At 46.1% G+C, this 16,380-nt stretch overlaps 1 protein-coding gene across 4 annotated transcripts in view; it reads right to left on the bottom strand.

The window, feature by feature from the left end:
- The window catches only part of LOC147102815 (Fanconi anemia core complex-associated protein 100-like), a 128,287-nt gene that overhangs the window by 106,535 nt on the left and 5,372 nt on the right, over nucleotides 1–16,380 (bottom strand). For 3 of the 4 annotated variants that reach the window (XM_085963656.1, XM_085963654.1, XM_085963655.1), the window contains exons 2-3: nucleotides 8,776–8,894; nucleotides 1,099–2,087 (exon numbers count right to left, since the gene is read on the bottom strand). In XM_085963656.1, the coding sequence (XP_085819782.1) occupies nucleotides 1,099–2,087; nucleotides 8,776–8,894 (1,108 nt within the window). Of the gene's footprint in view, nucleotides 1–1,098; nucleotides 2,088–8,775; nucleotides 8,895–16,380 lie in introns of those variants that run through there. The other variant, XM_085963658.1, reaches the window with a different exon arrangement.

Raw genomic sequence — 16,380 nt, forward strand, 5'->3', positions numbered from 1 at the left:
CCCAGACAGTCCGGCCGTCAGGGTAAGAATCGGGACCAGAACATTCAAATACACTGAAAATGAGGATGCTTTTCTCAAGTACACTTTTCTCTTCATATAAAACACACAGAAGAGTTTGCAATCCGAGTGTTAATGCAATAATATGGCATATAGCAGAAAATATTTTCACTCCCCAGAGAGGCGATATGCTATAGCAGTTAAATTAGAATAGCCAGCAGCCACACACAGCAGTGTCCAGACATCATCGTCCCACAGAATCAGCGGCAGCTCTTGTGGTGAGGGAGTTCCACATTCATTCACCAGAGCAAGGAATGCTCACTGGCCATCAGCAAGCAATCTGTCAGCACTTAAATTACAGGAGCTCGACATTACAATGGGACCAAGGCCTTGACAACACTGCGATTGTGTCCAATTGATACTGTAGAACCAATCCCCCCCCCCCCCCCCCAGCCCAAAGGATCAGCACATTTAAATGCCAATGCTAAAGAACAGGGTGAATGATTTACAATGTAAACTTTCATATGCCTCCCCTGTGCCCTCCATTTCAGGTCCACACACTCAGCACAGAACCGCTTTGCGGACGTCAGTAAGGGGCCCACGGGGAGTAATGCAGATCAGCATCTTTTCTGATCCTGGATGCGGAGCCAGGGGGAGCCAAGATGGGAAGTTTTAGTACAAGAGAAGTACCCAGCCCTCTTGATATCTGCGGGATTGTAAAAAGGTTTCCGTTAATAGAGATTTAGGAATGCAAGTGCCTTTCTAATAACACAAATAGCACTACTGTCTGGACTCTACATAATTGGCATGTCTTTACAGATTGGCGTACGCACATCATTACTCAGTTCTGTTCCTATCTCAATCACAAGCCAGTTTCTTCAATCCCCTACGCCATTAGTTAAATACCCAGAGTGTATCACCCCTCTGAGATTACTGGGAGGAGGGAAAATATACAGCAATGAAAATAGAGATAAAAAGAGAAAATGCTGGAAATACTCAGCAGGTCAGGCAGCATCTGTGGAGAGAGAAAGAGAGTTAACGCTTCAGGTCGGAGACCTTGGCTCAGAACCAGAGTCCCGGCTAAGGGTGCAGATCGATTACCTTCGGGTGTCAGTGAAGGTGTGGAAACAGCTGCAATCCCACAGATGTTCAGACTAATGGGAGTAAGGATGGAGGGCAAAACACCATCAGATTGGCCGTCCCTCTCATCTGCTGTCCTCCCAGCAACGGCAGAAGAATTCCCACTGCAGGTAAACTCAACGCTGAGAAAATCCGAGCCAGTGCTGTAATAAAGAGTATTGGCGCGGCAGCAGGCACCGATGACGGGCCCTCGAAGGTGGTACTCAGTGAAGTTGGGAAGCCGCATCTCCATTTGAAGGCTGGCCTGGACGATCAGCACTTTGCCACCTTTCCCCATCACGACAATACTGTCGGGAATCAGTGGTTTGTCCGTCGATGACTGGCGATCCTGATCATCATTCCCTTCCTGCCTTAACGTCAAGGCTCCAATAAAAACCACTGGCTGTTCGAGGTGGTGCAGCACGGTCATTCGCGACGCATGACCTTTGGCCTCAGACCTAGTATATTTCACGGGTAAGAAGCAAAACTGCCCATCTGGCAGCCCACAAAGTATGATGGGCGAGTGCAGCATGCTCGCATCCAGACCAAAGAGGAGGCTGAAAAGAGATGATTCAAGACAGAAGGAATCATCACCCCTCTTCTGCTCCTTGGAATCCTTCTCAGCCTGAGGGTAAATGCAACACAACACTGGCGGGTAACTCGATTCGGGGGATTTTTCACAACGTAGTGAGTTGGGATGAGAAGTGAAGTCTATCTCTTCAATCTTTTGGAACATCTGAACCTCACAGCTGACAGCTGGGAGCCTGAGGGAGTTCATCCTCCATTTCTGACCCTCCTTAGCCACCGTCACGACAACATCATCCGAAACAATGAAGGAGCAGACCGCAGAGTCCCCGACGAGACAGCTCTCGGCACCGACAGCACAGACAGGAGGCATGCAACGCCCACAGTTACTTTCCGATTGGGAAGCATCAAGGGCCGATTCCTCAGCTCCTGTCTCTTCAATGAGGCTGGGGGGGGGGGAAAAAATGCATAAGTTTTATACGGGGCATATGTAGAAAAAATTAGCATCAAAACTTTGGATATGCCATCATATACTAAAATCTTGCAGAGTGACAGAATCCGGAAAATGTATCCACATTGCAAGGAGGCTTTGTGGTTCAAATAACCAGATACATTTTCCACTTAAAGACTATGGATAATGGAGCAATCGCACAGAAAAGTCAGAGATTGACTGATATTGAAGAATATGCTGTGTTAACATAGCAAAGCCAGTGAGTGAAGGGGAGTCCATTATATGGCTCAGTGCTCCTGGATGTGCCTCAGTTCCTGGAGGAATCCGGAGTTCGTGTCTCTCATCAGGACAGGCTTCTGGTGAACAGTACACACTCAAAACATCAGAATCGGTATTCTACCTTTACAGATGCCGACTTGGCCTGCTGTGTATTTCCAGCATTTGTGTGTTTTTATTTTAAGGACAGGATACAAGCTATACAAAGTGATTAGTTTATGTGATCAAACAGTCACCGAATCCTCAGATACTATGGGCTGGATTTTCATTGAGGAGGTGTGACTACAACTTTTGGGGTTGTAGTCTCACCTCCATCGAGTTGTGGCCAACCCACGCGATTTTCACTTGATTGACCTTGTGGAGCCCACCCAGCGGGCTCAGCAGGCCAATTAAGGGCCACCCGGCAACAGGTGACGTCACAGACTGACATTTCATCTGTCAAAAGGGGCCCACGGGGAGTAATGCAGATCAGCATCTTTTCTGATCCTGGATACTGAGCCAGGGGGAGGCAAGATGGGAAGTTTTAGTACAAGATAAGTACCCAGCCCTCTTGATATCTGCGGGATTGTAAAAAGGTTTCCGTTAATAGAGATTTAGGAATGCAAGTGCCTTTCTAATAACACAAATGCTGCTAAACATGTGCCCGCACTACTGTCTGGACTCTACATAATTGGCATGTCTTTACAGATTGGCGTACGCACATCATTACTCAGTTCTGTTCCTATCTCAATCGCAAGCCAGTTTCAAAAGCTTTTGACAGATGAAATATCAGCGTTTGACAGTGTTTGTCAAACACTGACAATCTGTACTCCAAGTTAATTCCTTCCTCTCAGGCTGATTTAGAGATCTCTCCAGAACAGAAAGCTGAATGCTGCAACTTTTGACAGCTCGCAGCCACTCTGCTTTCTGTGCCGGTGAGATGAGGGACTCCTGAGACCTGAAGGAAGGAAGGCTGTAAAAGGTAAGTAATTGTAAGTAAAACTTCTTTAAACACTTTACACACACCAACCTCTTCACTCATGCACCCATCACTCACCTGAACACCAGACATCTCGACCCCTCCAAAATCCTTCAGCCCGACGGCCCGCTTCGCTAACTTGGCATGGTTTGGAGCCGTCGGGAATCCCACACTTCAGCAATAAAAATAGGGATTAGGCTAAAAACTGCCTGTTAACTACCTGTTAACAGGCAGTTAATTGGCTATAATCCCATTCCCGCCTTGGGGAGGCGGGTCCCAGCACAGGTTGGGTTTCCGCCTCCTTTGAAACTGGCATGGAGGCGGGTTGGGGGCAGGATGGGTTCGTGCCCCCCGATTTCAAGATTTTAACCCCCCGCACGCCTCCAATCCCGCCTCCACGGCCCAACGAAAATCCTGCCCATTAAGTTATCAGAAGCACAATAACCCCAGACCTAGTTGGAGCCTCCATTCAGTGCCTCACACAATGTCGACACAGCAGTGAACAAGTCCCCGCTCAATCAGATTGCAACCTTCAGTTCATGTATATTGGTTATTAAAGGCTAAAAACTGCTTTCTGTGACAAATATCTGCAACCTCTGTAAAGGGGAATCTGAAGCACAGCTTTAAACCTGTGTACAGAATGTGGGGATATGGTGATCAGAAAACTTTTAAGCACCGTATGTGGGAATGGAGGCAATTGCCTATCTGTAGTGTCAAGGGCTTGGCAAGCATGAGTGCATAATGGTTGGACCAAGATATACTTTTTTTTTTGAACAGAGTCCACTTTTTCCACCTCTGTGATTATAGTAAGTCATCTGGCATGACACAAGGCATGGCAAATTTCTGCACTTGCCATATGTAGCTCAATTTACTCTCCAGTTACCTTAATTTTGATAAAATGTCTCAACAACCACCACTTGCATTTATCTAGCGGCTTTAATGTAGAAAAAACGCTTCACAGAGGCGCAAGGGAAAAAAAATGGATGCGGAGTCAAAGAAGGAGATATTAGTTGGGGTGACCAAAAGCTGGGTCAAAGAGGTGGGATTTAAGAAGGGTCTTAAAGACGGAGTGAGAGATAGAGAGGCAGATGGGTCTAGAAGGGAATTCCAGAGCGTGGGCTGAAGGCACGACTGCTAATGGTGGGGAGAAGAGAATGCACAAGAGGCCAGAGTCAGAGGAACTCCTGGTTCAAAGAGGCAACTGATGGGTGATCTCAACCGTAGTAACTGAGAAGTCCATGAGTTCCTTGCACATTGGAGGGGAGAAGGGGAGACGGTTGTTGGTGGAGAAAAGAATCCAGGGGTTATATTTGCTCTCCAGGGGTTATATTTGCTCTCCAGGATGATCCTGGATTAGTTGGTGGTTTTGGCAGAGCGAGGCCCAATAGCACTTAATGTAGTCCAACCAGATTTGGCAATCGTTGGCTAAATTAGTCGTGCACCAGATACGCTCAAGTTTGAAAGTGCAGTTGTAAATAACTTGGGGGAGGGTTTTTTTTCTAAGTGTGGACGTAGAAGGAAGTGGGGTTGGAAGTGGGATGTGGGTGGTGAGAGGTGGCCTTGTCAGTGATCACGGCCAGGGGATTGGAGATGGTAAGGTCAAGGGGGTAGTCGTGAATAGGGGTAGGAGAGTTTATATGGAGGGAGAGGTTTAGGAAGGACGGGGGGGGGGGGGGGGGGCAGTGAATTCAAAGGCGAAAAAGGGCAAGAGGATCTGAAATCACCAAGGATGAACAGTCAACTTGGTGCTGAGGTGGAGAAAAACTTGTGGTGAGGCTTGGGGGGGGGGGGGGGGGTGGTAGACAACAAGTATTTTAAAGGAAAGGTGAGAGCTGTAGAACAAGGTGAGGTGCTCAAAAGGAGAAGATGGTACCAGAGGAGTGGAGAGGGAGATCAAGGTGTGACTTGGGGTAGGGACTAGAGTCGGCTAAGTACCCAAGGGGAGAAGTGAAAAGTGGCATCAATCAGTAACAGGACCATAACACCACCACTGTGGTTCAGGTGGGGCAGGTGGCAGAAAATTAGCCACGGAGGCTTCAGTAAGAGGCAAGGTGTCACCTTCCGTGAGCCAAGTTACAGTCACATAAAGGATGTCAATGCAATCATCTACAATAAGTTTGTGGATAGCAAGGGCCTTATTAACACGTGAATCAACATCCTGGAGGGAAATGCGGAGAGAGGCAATGACTGATCCACTGGCAGAATCCAAGGGGGTGGTGGTGGTGGGAGGGTTGAGCAGGACGGGACGGTTAGCTCCTGTGGGTACATTAGATGGGAACGTCGGCGAGAGAGGAGAATGGGACAACTGGGATTGCTGCTCATAAGGGGGCAGTGACGGGTTCCTCGATGGGCCCTTTGGAGAATGCCAAGAGAGGCAGAGGGGAGTTGAGCTTGTGTCAGCAGTGGGAGAGTAGGAAAGCAGAGGAGTAGAGACGGTTGGGGTAGGGATTAGAGTCGGCTGGGGTAGGGATTAGAGTCGGCTAAGTACCCAAGGGGAGAAATGAAAAGTGGCATCAATCGGTAACAGGAGGGGAGAGGAGACGGAAGAGCAAGAGGGAAAGAAAGTGTTCTAGAGATAATGGGCTCAGATCCAGAGCAGCAGCTGACATACACAGAGACATGGGTGTCACTGGCAAAGCCAGCATTTATTGTCCATCCTGAATTGCTCGAGAAGGTGGTGGTGAGCCGCCTTCTTGAACCACTGCAGTCTTTGTAGTGATTTGTCACAGTTGAGTGGCTTGCCAGGCCATTTCAGAGGGCAGTTAAGAGTCAACCACATTGCTGTGGGTCTGGAGTCACATATAGGCCAGACCGGGTAATGGCAGCAGACTTCCTTCCCTGAAGGACATTAGCGAACCATTACTAACACTAGCTTTTTATTCCAGATTTATTTAATTAACTGAATTTAAATTCCCCAGCTGCTGTGGTGGGATTTGAACTCACGGCTCCGGATCACTGTGCTACCGAACCCCTAACATGAATTCAAGTTACATGGGCAGAGACGTTACAAGTATCCGAGTGCCGACAAATCATTGCCCTAATTATGATGTACCTGTACTTGGGTTTTCTATGAATTGTGATAATCAGTAAAGATTTGCCCTCAAGCTATGACCCCACCCACTGCCCAGTCCCATCCTACAACACTAGTACGATAGCAAAATACTGCGGATGCTGGAAATCCGAAATAACAACAGAAAATGCTGGAAAAACTCAGCAGGCCAGGCAACATCCGTGGAGAGAGAAATAGAGTCAACGTTTCAAGTCGAAATCCTTCGTCAGGACTGAAAAAACACAGGAAATGAAACAGATTAAAAGGCCAGTTTAGGGGCTGGGAAATGGGGATGAAAGAACACGTCCGGCTTTGGAACCAGCAACAAGTGGAAAGCATGGAAAATCAACTGGCACTTGCAGTTGCCAACAAATATTTAGACTTCCTTCCCTTTACCAATCAGGTTTCAAACAGATACAGTTCCTTTGTCAACCAGATGGGAGATGTGCTCGGTGGATGAAGTAAATCCCCTCCCCCTCCATTTTTCCTTACTCCCTTAGGTGATTGAGCTGATACCGAGAAGCAGAACCCCTAGGGGAAGTCTGGGCAGAAGTGTCAGTCTAGACGGAGATTCCTGTTTGAAGGTAGCTGGAGGGTTACAGCGATCAGACTGCAGCTGTTAAATATTTTATGGTACAGGTTTTATTGAGAGCAGAAAATATTTCTCCAACATACAACAGAACGGTGTATCGACAGGACTGGTTTTCATGCTAAAAGTCATTTTAGTTTTCCTCGGTCTCTTTAGTTCAAATGTCAATCTTATTCTATCTATTGTCTTCATTAGAAATTTGATGCTAGTTTTACTCAAAACCTTTGTTCAAAAATGTTAGTCATATTTCATCTTTAAAAGTCAGAAATGTCATTTTTCTTTTCCATATTTTCATCTGTCCACAGAATATTATTATTTTTTAATTTATGTCACAAAGTATAACGTTTATTTCACTTCTCACGCAATCTTCCCGAGGCCACAAATGTGAGAAATAATAAACTGGGCTTGAGTGTCAACCAAGACTGTATTCATCTGCCCATTTCCAGCATCTGGTTCTAGTGTAAGGACCAAGTTGCTTCAATAATTCACTTTTAGTCTCGTCTCATTTCAAATTTTATAGTCTTATTTATTTACAGCCTATACAGAAATGTAGTCCCAATTTTCATCACCGACAAAAATACAATAATTTGGGTCAACAACTATTTTCAGAGATGAAAACCCTGCTGTGTATTTCACTGGAGCCAGCTCACACAAACTTATACTTCAAGTGCTTGTTATAACACTCTGAACAACATCCAGCGATGCATGTCAAGTACTGGAACAGTACACGTCCCAGCAGGCTAATAACTTTGGTCTCAGGACTGGCTGGTTTGATCGTCTGTGGCCCTAGATAGAACATATCTCCCGAGAATGTCTCAATAACATCATTAAATCCCCGATAGCCTCGCTGTTTGACTGAAGACAATTTGGCTCACCAGGAAGGTATGTTCATGAGATTGTAAAGTTGTTGTGGAATTAGAATGGATTCAACCACAGGCAAGGGGGGGGGGGGGGGGTAGGTGCTGTAGTTTAGTTAGGGCAAATATTTCAAAACAAACTTAGAATCATAGAATAGTACAGCACAGAAGGAGGCCATTCGGCCCATTGAGTCTGTGCCGGCCCTTTTGAAGAGCAATCCAGTTAGTCCCACCCCCCTGGCTCATTCCCCATATTCCTGCAATCTTTTCTCCTTCAAGTAATTATCCAATTCCCTTTTGAAAGCCACCATCGAATCTGTTTCCACCACCCCATCCAGCAATGCATTCCAAATCCTAACCACTCGTGGCGTAAAAAAAGTTTTTCCTCACGTCACCTCTGGTTAGCATTTTTTCTTCCGCGTAATTTTAATAGATCCTCATTCGTTCGAACAAATAATTATTTCCTGATTCCAGATCAGCGGAGGTGACAGACACAATTGTGAATCTGTCACACGTTGAACAATACCATAATCTGCAACAGCGCAACTCAAACACAAGCATCGTTACTGGTCTGCAGCACTGCAGACCGTTAATCTGTATTATAATATACAGAAACTTCGAGATCTCTTAGCTTTTCAGCTAAGCATGATGAACAACAGCAAATGACAGCCTCCAAAGGCTGAACCTTTAACGAAAGAACTACAGCTTATGAAATCACATCATTTGGGGATTTATTTGATTGACCGATACTAAAGAATACGGGAGTTTCTATGTATTTTTATTTTACGGATTATTATAGAATCACAATATTTCTAATTTACTATAATAATGCAAAAAACATGTGCTCAAAAACAATTGTGTCCTGCCTTGTTCAGCTCCCCTGTTTGGCAATGTATTATATATGTATATCTATTACTGCTTACGTAGTACAATATTACATAGAATGAATCTTACCTACTCTTCTGATTTAAAGGTATGCTATATATTCCACTGCCGGCACACAGCACAAAGAGCCGCTCACTCCTCCTGTCCACTTCCACATGCCACACAGAACTGGGTAATCTGTACACAATCTACCAATGCAGAAGACAAAGCAAACATTTTTAAACTTTTGCAATTTTCTCCCCTCACCTCTTTCAGCTGTGGAACAGTTCTTCAGGGACCGGCACCCCTCCACTATCTCACCCAAGTGAAGAGAGGAAAAAGAGGGAAAGAGGGGGGGGGGGGAAGAGAAGGGGTGAGGGGGGGGGGGGTGGAAAGAAGAGGGGAGGAAAATCTTGCATTTATATAGCACCTTTTATGACCTTGGTACTTTTGAAGTGTAGTCACTATTGCAATGTAGGAAACACGGCAGCCAATTTGCACACAGCAAGGTCCTACAAGCAGCAATGCGATAAATGAGCAGATAATCTGTTTTTAGTGATGTTGGTTGAGGGATAAATATTGGCCAGGAAGAACTCCCCTGCTCGTCTTCGAAATAGTGCCAATGGGATTTTTTACGTCCATCTGAGGGGGCAGAACTGGGCTCATTAACCTCTCATCCAAAAGATGGCACCTCCGACAGTGCAGCACTTCCTCGGTACTGCACTGAAGTGTCAGCTTGATATTTGTGCTCAAGTCCCTGGAGTGGGACTGTGAACCCACAACCTTCTGACTCAGAGGCCGCGAGTGCTACCAGCTGAGCCACAGCTGACTCAATTCTTCATCCATGAGCTCAAACAGTGAATGTCAGCAGACTATTTGGCTATGGAGGGTATCACGGCCAACCCCAATTTGGTTCTCGCTTATAATGTCTATATAAGCACACCTTCAGAGGCAAGTTGCGAGGTGAGGCCCGATCAGAGCATCGGACCTGTGAGAGGGCAGTGACCAGCGGCAGAGCTTTAAAAGCGGCGGCAGTTGTGAGGTGAGGCCCGACCAATTCAACAGCAGAGGAGAGAGGTAAAAAGTAATCCAAGTGTGATGTCACCAGGAAGCAGGTAAGTGATTGGTTGGTGAGTATTTCTTTTATTACAAGCTTAAATTCTGCGGTTTATATTTTCTTGGGTCTCTGTGGTGTAGTGGGGACAGTTGGTAAATAAGCGCCCTAGAGTATATCTTTAACTGGTGGTATTGAATTAATTAAAATTAATTAAAGGGGTAAGTCATGCCAGGAGAGCCCAGCCCCGTGTTTTATGCTCCTCTTGCTCTATGTGGGAATTCAGGGATGCTGCCAGTGTCCCTGATGACCACGTGTGTCGGAAATGCATCCAGCTGCAGCTACTAACGGGCCGTATTGAGGCGCTGGAGCTGCGGATGGATGGGTTGTGGAGCATTCACGATGCTGAGAGGGTCGTGGATTACACGTTTGATGAGTTGGTCACGCCGCAGGGTAGGGCTGCACAGGCAGGAGGGAAATGGGTGACCACCAGGCGGAGCAGTAGAAGCAGGCAGGTAGTGCAGGAGACCCCTGTGGCCATCCCCCTTTCAAACAGGTATACCAATTTGGATACTGTTGAGGGGGATGACTCACCAGAGGAAGGCAGCAGCAGCCAACTTCCTGGCGCCGGGGGTGTTGCTGCTGCTCAGGAAGGGAGGAAAAAGAGTGGGAGAGCAATAGTGGTAGGGGATTCTATCGTAAGGGGAACAGATAGATGGTTCTGCGGCCGTAGACGTGACTCCAGGATGGTTTGTTGCCTCCCTGGTGCCAGGGTCAAGGATGTCACTGAACGGCTGCAGGGCATTCTGAAGGGGGAGGGGGAACAGGCAGAGGTCGTGCTTCACATTGGGACCAACGACATAGGTAGGAAGAGGGACGAGGTCCTGCAACAAGAATTTAGGGAGCTAGGTAGCAGATTAAAGAGCAGGACCTCAAAGGTTGTAATCTCTGGATTACTCCCGGTGCCACGTGCTAGTAAGTATAGGAATAGGAGGATAGAGCAGATGAACGCGTGGCTAAAGAGTTGGTGCAGGAGGGAGGGCTTTAGTTTCCTGGATCACTGAGCCTGCTTCTGGGAAAGGTGGGACTTGTACAAGTCGGACGGGTTGCACCTGAACCAGAGCGGGATAAATATCCTTGCGGGGAGGTTAGCTAGCACTGTTCGGGGGGGTTTAAACTAAAATGGCAGGGGGTTGGGAACCTGAGCAGGGAGACGGAGGAAAGGAAAACAGGGATAAAAGCAAAAGATAGGAAGGAGAAAAACAAAAGTGGCAGTCAGAGAAATCAACGGTTTAAATCAAACGTGGCCACAGTAAATAATAATTCTAATAGGTCTAAGAGCGTTAAAAAAACAAGCCTGAAGGCTTTGTGTCTTAATGCGAGGAGCATTTGTAATAAGGTGGATGAATTGGCTGCGCAAATAGAGGTAAGCGAATACGATTTGGTTGGGATTACAGAAACGTGGCTCAAGGATGGCCAAGACTGGGAACTCAACATCCAGGGGTATTCGATATTCAGGAAAGATAGGCAAAAAGGAAAGGGAGGTGGAGTAGCATTACTGGTTAAAGAAGGGATTAATACAATTGTAATGAAGGATATTAGCTCTGATGATGTGGAATCTGTATGGGTAGAATTGAGAAATACTAAGGGGAAAAAAACATTAGTGGGAGTGGTATATAGACCTCCAAACAGTAAGGTGGAGGTTGGGGATGGCATTAAAAGGGAAATTAGAGAAGCGTGCAATAAGGGCACAGCAGTCATCATGGGTGACTTTAACCTACATATAGATTGGGCCAACCAAATTAGTAACAATACTGTGGAGGAGGAATTCCTGGAGTCTTTATGGGATGGTTTCCTGGACCAATATGTCGAGGAACCAACCAGAGATCAGGCCATCTTAGACTGGGTATTATGCAACAAGAAAGGATTAATTAGCAATCTTGTTGTACGAGGCCCCTTGGGTCAGAGCGATCATAATAAGATCGAGTTCTTCATTAAGATGGAGAATGAAGTAGTTGACTCAGAGACAAGGGTCCTCAATTTAAATAAAAGGAAACTACAATGGTCTGAGGAGCGAGTTGGGCAGGATTGAGTGGGGAATGGCGCTCAAAGGGTTGACGGTGGATAGGCAATGGCAAACATTCAAAGACCGAATGGATGAGCTACAGAATTTGTTCATCCCAGTTTGGCGTAAAAATAAAACAAAAAAGGTGACTCAACCGTGGCTAACAAAGGAAATTAGGTATAGCATAAGATCCAAGGAGAGGACATATAAATTGGCTAGAAAAAGCAATAATCCTGAGGATTGGGAGCAGTTTAGGAGTCAACAAAGGAGGACAAAGGGATTAATTAAGAAAGGGAAAATAGAATATGAGAGTAAGCTAGCAGGGAACATAAAAACTGACTGTAAAAGCTTTTATAGATACGTGAAGAGAAAAAGATTAGTGAAGTCAAGCGTAGGTCCCTTGCAGTCAGAATCGGGGGAACTTATAATGGGAAACAAGGAAATGGCAGACCAACTAAATGCATACTTTGGTTCTGTCTTCACAAAGGAGGACACAAATAACCTCCCAGAGATACCGGGGAACATAGGGTCTGATGAAAGCGAGGAACTGAAAGAAATCAGTATTTGTAGGAAAATGGTGTTAGGAAAATTGATGGGACTGAAGGCCGATAAATCCCCAGGGCCTGATGGTCTACATCCCAGGGTACTTAAGGAAGTGGCCCTAGAGATAGTAGATGCACTACTGAACATCTTCCAGAACTCGATAAGACTCTGGAACAGTGCCCATGGATTGGAGGGTAGCTAATGTTACCCCACTATTCAAAAAAGGTGGTAGAGAAAAAGCGGGGAATTATAGACCGGTAAGCCTGACATCGGTAGTGGGGAAAATGCTAGAGTCTATTATAAAAGATGTAATAGCAGCGCACTTGGAAAGCAGTGACAGGATCGGACAAAGTCAACATGGATTTACAAAAGGTAAATCATGCTTGACTAATCTACTGGAATTTTTTGAGGATGTAACTGGTAAAATAGATAAGGGAGAACCAGTGGATGTGGTGTATTTGGACTTTCAGAAAGCTTTCGATAAGGTCCCACATAAGAGATTAGCGTGCAAAATTAAGGCACATGGGATTGGGGGCAAGGTATTGACTTGGATAGAGAACTGGTTGGCGGACAGAAAGCAAAGAGTTGGAATAAACGGGTCGTTTTCCGAGTGGCAGGCAGTGACTAGTGGGGTACCGCAAGGATCGGTCTTAGGACCCCAGCTGTTCACAATATATATTAATGATCTGGATGAGGGAATTGGATGTAATATCTCCAAATTTGCAGACGACACAAAGCTGGGCGGGAGGGTAAGCTGTGAGGAGGATGTCGGGAAACTCCAGTACGATTTGGACAGGTTGGGTGATTGGGCAGAAACATGGCAAATGCACTATAATGTGGATAAATGTGAGGTTATCCACTTTGGTGGCAAAAACAGGAAGGCAGATTATTATTTGAATGGCAATAGATTGGGAGAAGGGGAAGTGCAAAGAGACCTGGGTGTCCTTGTGCACCAGTCGCTGAAGGTAAGCATGCAGGTGCAGCAGGCGGTTAAGAAGGCAAATGGTATGTTGGCCTTCGTAGCAAGAGGGTTCGAGTACAGGAACAAGGATGTCTTGCTACAGTTGTACAGGGCCTTGGTGAGACTTCACCTTGAGTATTGTGTGCAGTTTTGGTCACCATACCTGAGGAAGGACGTTCTTGCCATGGAGGGAGTGCAGCGAAGATTCACCAGGCTGATACCTGGGATGGCAGGAATGACGTATGAGGAGAGATTGTGTCGATTGGGCTTATACTCACTGGAGTTTAGAAGATTGAGAGGGGATCTCATCGAAACCTATAAAATTCTGTCAGGTCTGGACAGACTAGATGCAGAAAGGATGTTTCTGATGGCCGGGGAGTCCAGAACCAGGGGTCATAGTCTAAGGATAAGGGGTAAGCCATTTAGGACTGAAATGAGGAGGAATTTCTTCACCCAGAGAGTGGTGAACCTGTGGAATTCTCTGCCACAGAGGGCAGTGGAGGCCAGTTCATTAAATATATTCAAGAAAGAGTTGGATATGTTTCTTGAGGCTGAAGGGATCAAGGGATATGGGGAGAAGGCGGGGACAGGGTACTGAGTTTGGATGATCAGCCATGATCACATTGAATGGCGGAGCAGGCTCGAAGGGCCGAATGGCCTACTCCTGCTCCTATCTTCTATGTTTCTATGTTACTGCAGAACGATCAGGAGTAAGAACTGTAGATGATCATTAACATTTTCTGCAGGAGCTACTGGCACCTGTCGCGCCTCTTTAGGCAGCTTGTGCATTTTACTGAGGTGAATTAAGGAGGGAGAGAAACCAGGGAACTACAGACCTGTTAGCCTCACATCAGTAGTTGGGAAAATGCCAGAATCTATTATAAAGGATGCAATAACTGGGCACTTAGAAACTAATAGTAAGATTGGGCAGAGTCAACATGGATTTATGAAAGGGAAATCCTGTTTGACAAACCTACTGGAGTTCTTTGAGGATATAACTAGTGGAGTAGACAAAGGGGAACCGGTAGATGCGATGTATTTGGATTTTCAGAAGGCCTTTGATAAGATCCCACACAAGAGGTTGGTGAACAAAATTAGGGCACGTGGAATTGGGGGTAATATACTAGCATGGACTGAGAATTGGTTAACAGACAGAAAACAAAGAGTAGGGATAAACGGGTCTTCTTCAGGATGGCAGGCTGTGACTAGTGAGGTACCTTAAGGATCAGTGCTTGGGCCCCAGCTATTCACAATCTATATCAATGATTTGGATGAGGGGACTAAAGGTAACATTTCCAAATTTGCTGATGATACAAAGCTAGGTGGCAGTGTCAGTTGCGAAGAGGATGTGAAGAGACTTCAAGGGGATCTCGACAGGCTCAGTGAGTGGGCGAGAACATGGCAGATGGAATATAATGTGGATAAATGTGAAGTTATCCACTTTGGTAGAAAAAACAAAGGCAGAGTATTTCCTAAACGGTGAAAGATTGGGGAATGCAGATGCTCAAAGGGACCTGGGTGTCCCTGTACATGAGTCACTGAAAGTGAATGTGCAGGTGCAGTAAGCCATTAGGAAGGCAAATGGTATGCTGGCCTTCATTACAAGAGGATTTGAGTACAGGAGTAAAGAAGTCTTACTCCAATTATATTGGGGCCTTGGTGAGACCACACCTGGAGTACGGTGTACAATTTTGGTCTCCTTACCCAAGGAAGGATATACTTGCCATAGAGGGAGTGCAACGAAGGTTCACGAGATTTATTCCTGGGATGGCGGGACTGTCGTATGAGAAGAGATTGAGTAAACTAGGCCTGTATTCTCTTGAATTCAGAAGAATGAGAGGGGATCTCATTGAAGCATACAAAATTATTACAGGGCTTGATGGGGTGGATGCTGGGAGAATGTTTCCCTTAGCTGGGGAGTCTAGAACCAGGGGCCATAGCCTCAAGATAAAGGGTAGGCCATTCAGGACTGAGATGAGAAGACATTTCTTCACACAGAGGGTGGTGAATCTTTGGAATTCTCTACCCCAGAGAACTGTGGAGGCTCAGTCATTGGGTATATTCAAAACAGAAGTCGATAGATTTCTGACTAGTAAGGTCATCAAGGGATATGGTGATAGGGCCGGTGAATGGAGTTGAGGCAGAAGATCAGCCATGATCTCATTGAATGGTGGAGCAGGCTCGAAGGGCCGAATGGCCTGCTGCTTGTTCTTATGAATATCGGGCCACTTGCCTCACTGGCAGCAGACCAAAGGCATGTCCCAGGAGGAGGGTTGGAACGGCAACAGGGATTGGGGGGTGGGGGGGGGGGGGGCGGGGGGGCGAATACGAGGACTGCGGAGTCAAAGGAACACTCTTGAATTTCTTGATTTTTCAAACAAAAAAAAAAAAGATCTTTCATTGGCAGCCGCAGGGGCCACTGAAGAATCCCGAGGGGAGAAGACCCGGATCCTGCTCCTGCTCCACTCGTTGAACAATTTCAGCAAGGACACCTAAAACCGCTGGTAGGCCCCCTTACATATGTAAATGAGACCGAACGGCAGTTTTAGACAGCCACCTGGAACGCCTAAAAAAATAGCACCAACAAATTTAGCAGTGGCCCAAATGCACTGGGTGCGGACGTCCCACTGCTAAATTGGTCACCGTGGTTAGTCCCAAGTATCTCAACCTCTCTCTCCTCCTTTTAGAACCCCCATAAAACCCACCTTGCTGACCAGGCTGTCAGTCAACCCATCGAGTATCTCCTTCTTTGGTGGAGTGACCATTTATATCTGATTAGGCCTTTGTGAAATGCGTTGGGGCTTTTTTTTTTTACATTAAAAGGTGCCTTATGACTGCAAATTATTGTTGTTGAACCAAACCAGCAAGCGTTGTCACTTTGAGGGAAATGGCAGACAATGAAGATGAAATAAAAACTTATTTAAAAATGAGTTTTTTTTTTTGCAGCATCTGGCAGAGAGTAAACTGGGCTGCTGGAGTCAAGCAGAACTTCGAGTCACAATGGGGAAAATCAGAGTTATCTGCCTGGCAGGGTAATCGAGAGGCAAACTTTAGGGATGTTTACCGTGGGAT

The sequence above is a fragment of the Somniosus microcephalus genome, chromosome 21 (assembly GCF_052327205.1).
Source record: "Somniosus microcephalus isolate GS21.2 chromosome 21, FLI_Smic_1.0, whole genome shotgun sequence".
Classification (NCBI taxonomy): domain Eukaryota; kingdom Metazoa; phylum Chordata; class Chondrichthyes; order Squaliformes; family Somniosidae; genus Somniosus; species Somniosus microcephalus.